The following is a 13,170-nucleotide window of genomic DNA, read 5'->3' as shown; positions in this document are numbered from 1 at the left end:
AGAAACTGAAGAGAAATAATGGAGAAAACCGGGGAATGAAAAAAAAGATGGGATGGAGAAACATTTTTCAGAAAATCAAGGTGTGAGTGGATGTATTTAGAAGTAACCAAAAGGGCAGGCCAGAAGTTGACCGCATTTCAAACAGTAATCAACCTATGTCATTTAGATATAGATTCTAAATTACTCAAACTTCTGAAGTGTTTGGATTTAGGATTTTGATTTAGGATTTTGATTCAGGCCCATGTCTAACTAGTTACTACCATTGCAACCCTGAAAAGAAATCAATGTATTATCAGGACTTTTATGGAAAATAGGCAATTACATGGAATAAGACGTTTACACAAATAACATTAAATCACATACACTGAGTTTTCCCTTAAAACACAGCAGATGCCCATTTAGTTTATATGATGTTTTGTATAGACAAATATATATTCCTTGCCCTACAGTGCTTACAATATAAACACAATACAAACTCTAGAGAAAAGTAAGAACAAAACTTCAGGTGAAGGGAGATTATGAAGATTATTGATGAGAAGAGGCAAGATTTAAGAAGAGGATTTAAAAGAGGATGGAGAAGTAAGTCACTTATTGGTTGACAAGGAGGCTGTTCCAGGTTTAGGGTCCAGCATAATGAAAAGAATGTACCTTGAGTCTGTCAACAGGGACTGTACTACTCTGTGTTTGTATACTGCCTAGCACAACAGGGCGCTATTCTTTGTTGATCCTTAATCTCTGCCGTAATAAACATGCTTTATAATAACATTGTGAAGGTGTATATGCTACATTTTCAAGTGAGTTTTTCAAGTAGCTTCAGCCAACCTCAGCCTAGAGCTGGGTATTTATACAGGATCAGGAAGCTGAGCAAGACAGAAGGGAGTAGAACCCATGTAGGCTGTAGTGAGTGGTGGTTTCTCTTTAGCTTCAGAGTAGTCTAACCAGACTCAGAGACATTTTTTTGTGAACTTTAGGTAATGGGAGGGTCCAGAGGTGAGGATCCTATGAACTGTGTGTTGTAATTGCTCCTGTCCTGAAATTTTATTAAAATAGGACATGCTATGTTGTTAGTATATGTTGGCTTCTCCTTGCCCTGGCCTGTTAAAGTGAACCTATTGCTGCCTTAATTAGGGAAAACTGCCTTGGGCTGCAAGATGGTGCATTGGGATAGACCATGCCTTTACAATAGTAACAAGAACTGGGAAACTGATCAATTCCTATGTACGTTTCTCTAAATCATTAATTTTGAAAATGTTATGCAAACTGCTGTTTATGGTGATCCTTACAGGATAACATCAGAGTCAGCTGGAAAACAGGATTACCGGTTCCAAAAGCATATTTTTTCTAACTTGAGAAAGAGTCAAGTTGTGGTAGAGAGTCTGGCTTTGAAAATGTGCACTCCAACCCGTAAAGGCATGGAATGAACTCAAAATGGCTTGTAAACCTTGACAAAAGCAAGGTTCACATTGAATAACTCCTCCATGTTACTTAAGGAAAGCTAGGGTGATTATTAGGCAGATGTTTAAATTTGGGTAAATTCTCTGGAAGAGGCTTTTAGGGTTGGCTAAGGCCCAGATCCTCAAAAGTATTTATGCTCCTAACTTTCACTAAAACCAATGGAAGCTGGGAGCCTACAAACCGATGAGGATCTAAGCCTAAATCTGTAAATGCTATTGCACATAGTTACAGTTGAAACTACATAAAGAGGAAAGAGTGAGGGGAAAAAAGTTGGTTAGGAAAATAACTTATGTTCAGGGAAAAATAAAGTTTGAAAAATGGCAGACACATTAGAGGCAAAAATGAACAGAATGCAAAAGGACAACAGCAAAATGAACTAAGGTGTGTCAAATGTCCTCCTTTAACCACAAATTGACCTTTGTTCCACACACATATGGTGTTCTCACTTCTGTTGTAAATTACCTCACATTAAGCATAGCTAAACTAAGAGGTGAAAGGCAAGGTGACTTATACCTTAGGGTTAATCTTTTGCATTTGATTTTTCCATAAAATAATGAACTGCTTTCATTAATCATTTCCTTGGATGCTTCATATGGATATAGGCAGGTAAAAAGAGGGATGCTAGGTAGATGGGTTATTCATTAAAAGAACAACACAAAAAAATTTCCCTGGGGGCAGCAGAGAGTAAACCCAGTCAGAAAGTTGAGGGAGAGGGAAAAGAGAAATGCAGCCAGGGAGATTGGGAGGGAGAGAGGGGAGGATGATGGGGGAGTGGGGAAGGAAAGAGGCAGACATGGAGATGGGGTGTGTGTGTGTGTGGGGGGGGAGAGAATGGGGAAGGAAAGATGCAGCCAGGAAGGAGTGGGGAAGGAAATATGCAGACATGGAGATGGGGGGGGAGGGGACGATGGGGGAGTGGGGAAGGAAAGATGCAGACATGGAGATCCGGGGGAGGGATGATGGGGGAGTGGGGAAGGAAAGATGCATCCAGGGAGATAGGGTGTGTGTGTGTGTGGGGGGGGGAGAGAATGGGGAAGGAAAGATGCACCCAGGAAGGAGTGGGGAAGGAAATATGCAGACATGGAGATGGGGGGGGAGGGGACGATGGGGGAGTGGGGAAGGAAAGAGGCAGACATGGAGATGGGGGGGATGATGGGGGAGTGGGGAAGGAAAGAGGCAGACATGGAGATGGGGGGGATGATGGGGGAGTGGGGAAGGAAAGAGGCAGACATGGAGATGGGGGGGATGAGGGGGAGTGGGGAAGGGAAGAGGCAGACATGGAGATGGGGGGGGATGAGGGGGAGTGGGGAAGGGAAGAGGCAGACATGGAGATGGGGGGGATGATGGGGGAGTGGGGAAGGAAAGAGGCAGACATGTTGGTGGGGGGGATGATGGGGGAGTGGGGAAGGAAAGAGGCAGACATGTTGGTGGGGGGGATGATGGGGGAGTGGGGAAGGGAAGAGGCAGACATGGAGATGGGGGGGATGATGGGGGAGTGGGGAAGGAAAGAGGCAGACATGTTGGTGGGGGGGATGATGGGGGAGTGGGGAAGGAAAGAGGCAGACATGTTGGTGGGGGGGATGATGGGGGAGTGGGGAAGGAAAGAGGCAGACATGTTGGTGGGGGGGATGATGGGGGAGTGGGGAAGGAAAGAGGCAGACATGTTGATGGGGGGAGCCGCCGGGCGATGGCTCTGGGTGGCAGTGTCGGGCGGGAGGCGCTGCGGGCGGCAATGGGCTGGATGGTGGGGAGGGGGCGGTGGCGCGGGCGGGGCAGGAGGCCGCTGCAGTCCGGGGAGCCGACCCCGCCCACCACTTTCCCAGGCTGCCCCGCGCCGCAGACGGAGCCGGGGGAGGCGGAGCCGTAGCCGCTGTATCGGGACCGAAGTGGAAATTTCCCCCAGCACCAGCAGCACCAGCCCAGCGCCAGCCGCAGGTTTCGCCGCTCAGAGTCACGAGCCGCCGCCGGACCCCAGCGCCGCCCGCCCGCCCGCCATGGCCAACTACATCCACGTCCCGCCCGGCTCCCCCGAGGTGCCCAAGCTGGACATCACCCTGAGCGACGTGGATGGGCCCGGCTGCCGCGACGGAGCCCTGCAGCTGCTGCGTCGTCTGCGGCCCCACTGGAGCCCCGAGGAGGTGACGCTGCAGGTATCGGCCGGGGGGTTAGCGGGGCCCCGCGAGGGTGGGTAGGGAGGGGCCCGGCCCGAGGCTGGGCGGCCATGGGGGGCGCGGGGAACCCCCCGGTACCGGGCCTGGGGCTGAGTCCCGCTTGCCAGGGAGCCCGGCCAGGTGGTGCAGCGCTGACCCCTTCCCGGCCCCTCCCCGTCAGTGCCTGGCGCCCCAGCTTCCCCCAGCTCCTCCCCCCACAATCAGCCCCCGGATCCGCTCCGATCCCCCCAATGGGCCCCCCAGCTCCCCGCCCCCATATGCTCATTTCAAGGCAGAGGGGTTTTTTTTGCCCCCCCCCGCGACCGTCTTCCAGGCGTCGCGTTTAAAAGGCCCATCCGGTGCGCGTGGCTCAGTCCCTGCTGCGTGCGGGGCTTTAATAAAGGCGGGGCCCGGTTGGGAAAGGCCCTGGCCTGCGAGGCTTGTTCTGTGCAAAGGCTCCCGCTGGCTACGGCTGCCCTGCCGGCTCGGGGCGTGGGGGGGGGAGTGAGTGAGTGCTAGCGCCTGGGAGCCGCGCAGGGCGGGTAGGGAGGAGGCCGCTTATCAGCCAGGGCCCAAGACCCCCTCCTCCATCGGTGAGCGGCAGGCAGGATGTAGCGAACGCCACCATTTGCCAAGTATATCTCCCTTCACACGCTTTCAGTTTCAGTACACTTGAAAATAAACTGCCGGTTAGACTGATACCGAAAGGTGTCTGTGTTTTGGCTCAGTTCTGGTTATCTCCCCTTTTGATAAGTGGATGGGTATCGTCCCTATTTGACGTAATTAAAACTAAGTTGCTAATTGAGCTTACCTAGTCTCTTTCCTAATTCTGGATTCAAAAAATCCATTACTTTGCCTGTTGAGTTAGTTAAGTGGCCTTTGCTCGTAGGTATGATGAATCATTTGTCTGGGGCCAGCTAATCTTACTGAAGCTTATGCTTCTAGAATATACTTAATCTAGCCTCAGGAATTTGCTGGAGATTTGTTTTAACACTCTCTGCCTCTGTGGTTGCTAGTTGCAGCCTGACTATATTACAGCATTTATGATACACATTTTCGAATCGTAGTTTCCCAATGTTAATGTGTGGAAATTTCTTACTTAATTTTAGTGACACTCCCCAAGGAAACGGATGCAAGAATAAATCTCTAAAAGCTGACTGCTTTGTAGTAATGGATCTTAATTCGACTGAAATCATTTTAAATTACACAAGAAGGGAATAAATTTGACAAACATGCATTGTATCAGATAGTATCAGCTATAAATGTAAGATTAATGTATAACAGCTATACTTGTTGAAAATAACTATAGTGGACGTGCAGGCAATTTCAAAGTTAGTTTTTGCTTAAAGAACAGTTAATTAATAGTTATAGTGGTGGTTCTAGATTATTGCTTCCTGGGATAAGTGCACTCACAACAAGCAACAACATGGCATTCTTATTCTAGGAGTGGGGGATACACATGGGCAATTTTTAAAGATTTAAAAGAACCCTTTCCGTTTCATTAAATCCTTGTACAGTGCAACATGTTTTGGTCAGTTGTGCAAGAAACAGCTCTCAAGTTTTTAAGAATGGAAAAGAAAATTGTTACAGTTCCTTATTTTGCTTTTGTTATTTTTGGGTTGACTCTTAAGAAAAATATTCTTTTGAGGATATTTTTGTTCTTGCCCACGATCATCATCATAGCTTGTTGCTTCAAAACTGCACCCAAGAGCTATTATCAGCCACCTGACCAGGACAGTGATAGTGACTATGAAATGCTAAGGGAGATTAGAGAGACTATCAAAATAAAGAACTCAATAATTGGGGGATTTCAATTATACCCATATTGACTGGTTACATGTCACCTCAGGATGAAATGCAGAGACAAAATTTCTCAATATTTTAAATGACTGCTTCTTGGAGCAGCTAGTACAGGAACCCACAAGGGGAGAGGCAATTCTCGATTTAGTCCTGAGTGGAGCGTAGGATCTGGTCCAAGAGGTAACTATAACAGGACCGCTTGGAAATAGTGACCATAATGTAATAACATTTAACATTCCTGTGGTGGGAAGAACACCTCAACAGCCCAACACTGTGGCATTTAATTTCAGAAAGGGAAACTATGCAAAAATGAGGAGGTTAGTTAAACAGAAATTAAGATACAGTGACTAGAGTGAAATCCCTGCACGCTGCATGGACATTCTTCACCATAATAGAGGCCCAACTTAAATGTATACCCCAAATTGAAAAACACAGTAAAAGAACTAAAAAAGAGCCACCCTGGCTTAACAACTATGTAAAAGAAGCAGCGAGAGATAAAAAGGAATCTTTTAGAAAGTGGAAGTCAGATCCTAGTGAGGTAAATAGAAAGGAGCATAAACACTGCCAAATTAAGTGTAAAAATGTAATAAGAAAAGCCAAAAAGGAGTTTGAAGAACAGGTAGCCAAAAACTCAAAAGGTAATAACAATTTTTTTTTTAAGTACATCTGAAGCAGGAAGCCTGCTAAACAACCAGTGGGATTCAAGTATCAGAGGGGTAGCCGTGTTAGTCTGAATCTGTAAAAAGCAACAGAGGGTCCTGTGGCACCTTTGATGCAAGAAGCCTTGCATCTGAAGAAGTGAGGTTCTTACCCACGAAAGCTTATGCTCCCAATACTTCTGTTAGTCTCAAAGGTGTCACAGGACCCTCTGTTGCCTTTAACCAGTGGGATTGAGATACAAAAGGAGCACTTAAAGACGATAAAGTCATTGCGGAGAAACTAAATTAATTCTTTGCTTCAGTCTTCATGGCTGAGGATGTTAGGGAGATTCCCACACCCGAGCCGTCCTTTGTAGGTGACAAATCTGAGGAATTGTCCCAGATTGAAGTGTCATTAGAGGAGGTTTTGGAATTAATTGACAAACTTAACAGTAACAAGTCACCGGGACCAGATGGCATTCACCCAAGAGTTCTGATAGAACTCAAATATGAAATTGCAGAACTATTAATTATGGTTTGTAACCTGTCCTTTAAATCAGCTTCTGTACCTAATGACTGGAAGATAGCTAATGCAACGCCAATATTTAAAAAGGGCTCTAGAGGTGATCCCAGCAATTACAGAGTGGGCAAATTAGTTGAAAAAAATAGAATAAAATTGTCAGACACATAGAAGAACGTAAATTGTTGGGCAAAGTCAACATGGTTTCTGTAAAGTGAAATCATGCCTTACTAATCTATTAGAGTTCTTTGAAGGGGTCAACAAACACGTGGACAAGGGGGATCCAGTGGACATAGTGTACTTAGATTTCCAGAAAGCCTTTGACAAGGTCCCTCACCAAAGGCTCTTACGTAAATTAAGTTGTCATGGGATAAGAGGGAAGATCCTTTTATGGATTGAGAACTGGTTAAAAGACAGGGAACCAAAGGGTAGGAATAAATGGTAAATTTTCAGAATGGAGAGAGGTAACTAGTGGTGTTCCCCAAGGGTCAGTCCTAGGACCAGTCCTATTCAACTTATTCATAAATGTTCTGGAGAAAGGGGTAAACAGTGAAGCGGCAAAGTTTGGAGACGATACTAAACTGCTCAAGATAGATAAGACCAAAGCAGACTGTGAAGAACTTCGAAAAGATCTCACAAAACTAAGTGATTGGGCAACAAAATGGCAAATGAAATTTAATGTGGATAAATGTAAAGTAATGCACATTGGAAAAAATAATCCCAACTATGCATACAATATGATGGGGGCTAATTTAGCTATAACTAATCAGGAAAGAGATCTTGGAGTCATTGTGGATAGTTCTCTGAAGATATCCATGAAGTGTGCAGCAGCAGTCAAAAAAGCAAACAGGATGTTAGGAATCATTCAAAAAGGGATAGAGAATAAGACGGAGAATAATCTTATTGCCCTTATATAAATCCATGGTACTCCCACATCTCGAATACTGCATACAGATGTGGTCTCCTCATCTCAAAAAAGATATACTGGCATTAGAAAAGGTTCAGAGAAGGGCAACTAAAATGATTAGGGGTTTGGAACGGGTCCCATATGAGGAGAGAGTAAAGAGACTAGGACTTTTCAGCTTGGAAAAGAGGAGACTCGGGGGATAAGATGGAGGTATATAAAATTATGAGTGGTGTGGAGAAAATGAATAAGGAAAAGTTATTTACTTGTCCCCATAATATAAGGACTATGGGCCACCAAATGAAATTAATGGGCAGCAGGTTTAAAACAAATAAAAGGAAGTTCTTCTTCACACAGCGCACAGTCAACCTGTGGAACTCGTTGCCTAAGGAGGTTCTGAAGGCTAGGACTATAACAGGGTTTAAAGGAGAACTAGATAAATTCATGGAGGCTAAGTCCATTAATGGATGTTAGCCAGGATGGGTAAGGAATGGTGTCCCTAGCGTTTGTCAGAGGGTGGAGATGGATGGCAGGAGAGAGATCACATGATCATTACCTGTTAGGTTCACTCCCTCTGGGGCACCTGTCATTGGCCACTGTCGGAAGACGGAATACTGGGCTGGATGGATCTTTGGTCTGATCCAGTATGGCCATTCTTATGTTTGACCCGATGGTGTCACTTATTTCAAAAGCTTATCTTCAGGAGGACAGGATGTTGACAGGGGGCAGTGCGTCAGGTAATGTTGAACTGTTTGCCAAGGCTGTACACATTCACATTTGGGGCCATTCCTCAGCTTCTACTTGGTCATATTATGACCAATCTTTGCCACCCCAGCTTTGTCTCAGTTTAGAGTACACCAGTATGTTCGTACAATGTCAGTACCTGGGGGGAGGTGGGGAAGTTCTAAAGGAACCAGGTTCTCAAAGATGATCAATATTCCCCTTCAATTTGTTACGCTGTAACTTACCACAGTAGTATTTGGGGGTAAGAGATTTTCAGAGGCAAAGATCTTTCTGGATTTCAGCCTCTTGGGTGGTAGAATGTGTCCATACAATGGATGTCTTAGATCATGCACTTGTTTTTGTTTCTCCTATTGACTGAAGGCATCCTGCCTCACTGATGGTGATGCAGTTCCCTCGAGGCAGCATAGCAACTGTGTGGGAGTCTTTCAAAGTCCGTGTGATGATCCTACAGGATCGATTGAGTTCAGTATCAATTTTGTATGTGTGGCTGGAGCATGATTATACTGGGGCGCAGTACTCTGCAGTTGAGTAACACAGGGTGAAACTGGTTGCTCAGACTTTTTGGGGGGTCAGCTCCCCTTTTTTATTAGCTAGTTTATGCAGTACACAACTCCTGGAATTCCCTTTTTCTTTTAACTTCTTGATGCTCTTTGAGTGTCAGCATTCAGTCTGATGTGACCCCAAGGTACACCAGATACTCATAATGCTCAAGGATTGTTCCATCCCAGGATATCTGAAGTTTTTGCATGGCCTGAGGGTTTTTCCATGTGAAAGGTGCACACTTGGGGCTTGCTAAGATTGGCATTCAGGAACCATGTGTGATAATATTTTCCAGGTATACTCAGAGAGACAATTAGAATGCGCTCAGTGTCCTCAAATCTTTCTGACTGGGTGATGATACAAAGATCTGCATAAATGAATCTTCGCATGTCTGTGTGAACATTACACAGCAAGGCTGATAGAATCATGGGGCAATCCATTCTGGTGAGCGTGCTGTTGACTTTTTTGACCATCCACCTCAACAAAAAAAGTCTGTCCTCAAGCAGGGAGGAGATGACCTGGACCATCTTGCTATTTCTCAGAGTTCTTGCCAATTGTGCACTAGGGTTCACAGTTTCATCAGCAGCTGACAGATGAACAAGATTCTAAACCATTTTAGATGTCTTGAGTTAGGTTTGCAACTTTGCCATAGCATGAATATCCTAAGCAGAAACCAGCTTGGTTATCAGTCAGCTACCCTTCCACTATTGGTGATATTCTACTAATTATAATCCTCTCATATGGCTTGTAGGTTGAGCAATGTATGGATATTGGGTGGTAGCTCTTTGCAGAGTTAAGGTTTTTATGTGATTTGAGTAGTGCAGCCACTTGTCTGCTCCACAGCCTGGGTATCTGCGTTGTCTCCATGCAAGAGTTAAAGAAGACAAGCAGCCACTTCTATATTCCTGTCCCAAAGGAATAATAATTAGACCCTCCATCAAGTCCAGTTGCCTTTCCACATTTCAGTTTCATGTATTTGTTTTCTTGCACAGGAGAACAAGTAAATGAAACTGAAACCTTATTGCTTAACGGCTGACCCTTTTTCTTGGTAACATTTTAGTGCTGTTTATAGCAGTGGAATATCACATTCGTAATTTTGGCTCTGTTCCAAGCTGAGAGTTCACAAAATAAAACCCCCTGAAGACTGATGGTTGGTTCTTTTGAGGATGAACATGCTATAACTAATGTAATAAATATATATTTAGACAACTATAAAAATTGCTCTAAGAAGCTAATGGAAATTATTTTTCAGCCAAGTAGAAAAGTTGTGGTCTTAAAAATAGGTATGCAGATTTTGTCATTTTGTTCTTCTGTGTCTTTGTGCAACTGAAGAACTTTATTCATACTGAGATTCCTTCAATCACCATTTTCTTTTGCAGTCTAGTATATTTTTAAAATGTTGCACACAAGTAACAGTAGAAGCGAGAATGTGCATACACAAACTTCCGCTCCAAAGATCAGTGCAGTGGGGTGCTAAACCAAAACAGATTTTGAGAGAAAAGTCTGTATTGGCTTTACTGGGACAGAAGAGAGAGAAGGACCACACATCTAGCAAAGAAATAAAAACTGGAGATATATATTCAGTGGAATACAGGTTTGACTTGTCTGAAATGTAGTAGGACTGTGGCAGAGTAGCCTAGGAACTTGCTGAGGAGTGGACAGAACTAGTCAGTAGTGTGGGTTTTCTCATAATTGAACTCTACATCTAGCCACCTTTGCTCTTTATATTCATACTGTCAGCATAGTGTATTGGAAGGGTAGAAAGTTCAAAGTTTAACTTAGTAAATTTACTAATTTTTACTTGCAAGAATGTAATGTGAAGCGGCCAAAACCATTCCAAGTTACTTAGTGTGTCTTCCAATTGCCTTGCATTTTAGAATAGTCTGCTGCTGCTTAATCATTCCTTCATTTACGATTTGTAATTCGTTGTATTTATAAATATTATACTAGTGTGTCCATTTAAAATTATTTTTTCCAAATATAATTGTTAGCTTAACATTTGAGCAAAGGAGGAAAATCCTTTAACCCAGTGGTTCTCAAACTTTTGTACTGGTGACCCCTTTCACCCAGCTAGCCTCTGAGTGCGCCCCCCCCCCATAAATTAAAAACACTTAAAAAATATTTAACACTGTTATAAATGCTGGAAGTGAAGCAGGGTTTGGGGTGGAGGCTGACAGCACGCAACCCCCCACATAATAACCCCACGACCCCCAGTTTGAGAACCCCTGCTTAACTATTTATATGTGTGTACTGTAATGCTTCAGAATGATTGCTTGCTTTTATCGGAAAGCCTAGTGATAAGTGTTGCATAATACAGAATTGGTTCCGAAATAAGGAAATAATCATTCTGTATTGCTTCTCTGTGTCCCTATCCACGTACAGGGAAGAATTCCAAAGTAAATGATCAAACTGCCTCTTTCTGCCAACAGTTGTGTGGAAAGACAAAGTCCTCTTCTACCTAAAGATTTTTCTTCATGTAGTTGTGTTTAAATCTCACAAGAATAGTGGCTCCTGGGAAAAAGCTAGGAGCAATATAGAACTGTGTTTCTATTTTTATCTCCAGATACTTAAGAATGCTCTTCCTCTTGCTTCATTGGCCTTGGTTACAATAATCCAAAGCAGTGTCATCAAAATTTATGCTGCTTGAGCTAAATTCCCTTCTGTTCCACTGGTCTAACTGCAGATTTTGGTCTTCCTTGTATTATTCAGAAATTGGCTACAGTCAGTATTAAGATGAAACAAACTATAGACTTTTCTAAAAGATAATTGATAATGACTTCATAAGGAAACTTGAAGTTTCACTTGTCTGGTATTAACTTTTCACCTCCTAGACTTTGTACAGTGTGCTCATGTGAGTGAGTGAATCTTGCCACTTTCCTTTTAAGTTCTTTAATGTCTTCAGCTGTTTGGTCACACCCTTATTAGTAATAAGAAAATCTTTGTCACTGGTTTTGGTGGCCTATGTAACATAAAGATAGTCATTTCATCTGCTTTCCACATGTCCCACCACAAGTGGAATCCTTGTTACCAATCTTGACAGAGACCAAGGATAAAATAAGTACAGGAGACTGATCTCCCATCTTAGCTCAGAATGGATCATGGGTCTGTTCCAATATGGAAATTCCACTTGCCTGTCTGACAAATGCCAACTCAAAATCCCCATAATGCACCCTGTCAAAGACTTGTGCCATAAGTATTGGATCGTTTCATAACAGGGATGCTTTAGAAGATTTAATTGGTTATTTTACCTTTGTTGCCACCACTCAGTTTAACATTCTGGGGCAGAGGGTAGCTCCCCCTGTATCTATCCACCATTTCTCTGTTTCAGTGCAGTGTCCCCCATGTTTCCAGCATAGGGTGGTGAGGATGTTGATGAAAGCCTCTTCTCTTCTGTACCCTCTAACAGCAAGCATCAATTAATGTAAATCAAAATGATGGATTTATTTACACACTTTTTTTTGTTTAGATTTGCATGATACCTGATACATCTAGCTAAGGCTGTAAGTACTTGTATTATGAAGTCATCATCACTTTCCTCTAGATCTTCTTGGAAGCACCTGTGTCTTAGATCTCTTCAGGATTTATAGGGATTGGCCACTTACTTTGTAGAGCTACCCCTCCCCCCACCGATGCTTGATTACTTGCATTCATCAGTATATTTGCTTTTTTAGGCTTGACAGTTTGCACAAGAATGTAATTCTTTTATTGTAGGTACCAAGTACAACCACCTAAGCCAGGACTCTGCTAGTAAGATTCCTACTTTTGTTATTGAAATAACTTTTTTTCTTTCTATTTTATACCCCATTCCACCTTTACTCCTATTCCTCCTTGTTCTCCTTCCATCACCCATAGAATTGATTGTCTTTCTTGATTTGGGCCACTACCTCCTTTCCTTGGTTGTCTTCATCTGTGTTCCTTTTCTGTTCTGGAGCTTTCCTGGTGTGTGTTATGGCTATTGTATGGCTTCAGATTTTAAGTGTTTTGGTTGTGGCTAAACTATTTTGAACTTTCTTCTATTAAACAGGTTTATTCTGACGTTTAAAAAGTAGAATGGGGACAGAAAAGTGTGTGTGTGTATATATATTAGGGCTGTCGATTAATCACCTTTAACTCACACGATTAACTTGAAAAAATTAAATTAGAATACCAATTGAAATTTATTAAATATTTTGGATGTTTTTCTACAATTTCATATATATTGTATTCTGTGGTGTAATTGAAATACAAATATATATTTTTCATTACAAATATTCGCACTGTAAAAATGATAAAAGAAATATTTTTCAATTCACCTCAGACAAGTACTGTAGTGCAGTCTTTGTTGTGAAAGTGCAATTTACAAATGTAGATGTTGTTGTTGTTGTTGTTACATAACTGCATTCAAAAACAAAATAATGTAAAACTTCAGAGCCTACAAGT

At 43.0% G+C, this 13,170-nt stretch overlaps 1 protein-coding gene across 1 annotated transcript in view; it reads left to right on the top strand.

Moving 5' to 3' along the window:
• Positions 1-3,336: 3,336 nt before the first annotated feature.
• Positions 3,337-13,170, top strand: part of ETNK1 (ethanolamine kinase 1) — a 57,852-nt gene continuing 48,018 nt past the window's right edge. The window contains exon 1 of the mRNA XM_054036599.1: positions 3,337-3,605. Coding sequence (XP_053892574.1) covers positions 3,450-3,605 — 156 coding nt within the window. The 5' untranslated portion in view covers positions 3,337-3,449. The remainder of the gene's footprint in view (positions 3,606-13,170) is intronic.

The sequence above is a fragment of the Malaclemys terrapin genome, chromosome 1 (genome assembly GCF_027887155.1).
Source record: "Malaclemys terrapin pileata isolate rMalTer1 chromosome 1, rMalTer1.hap1, whole genome shotgun sequence".
Classification (NCBI taxonomy): Eukaryota; Metazoa; Chordata; order Testudines; family Emydidae; genus Malaclemys; species Malaclemys terrapin.
The sequence above is the reverse complement of the archived record's forward strand: the minus strand, read 5'-3'. Positions and strand labels throughout refer to the sequence as shown.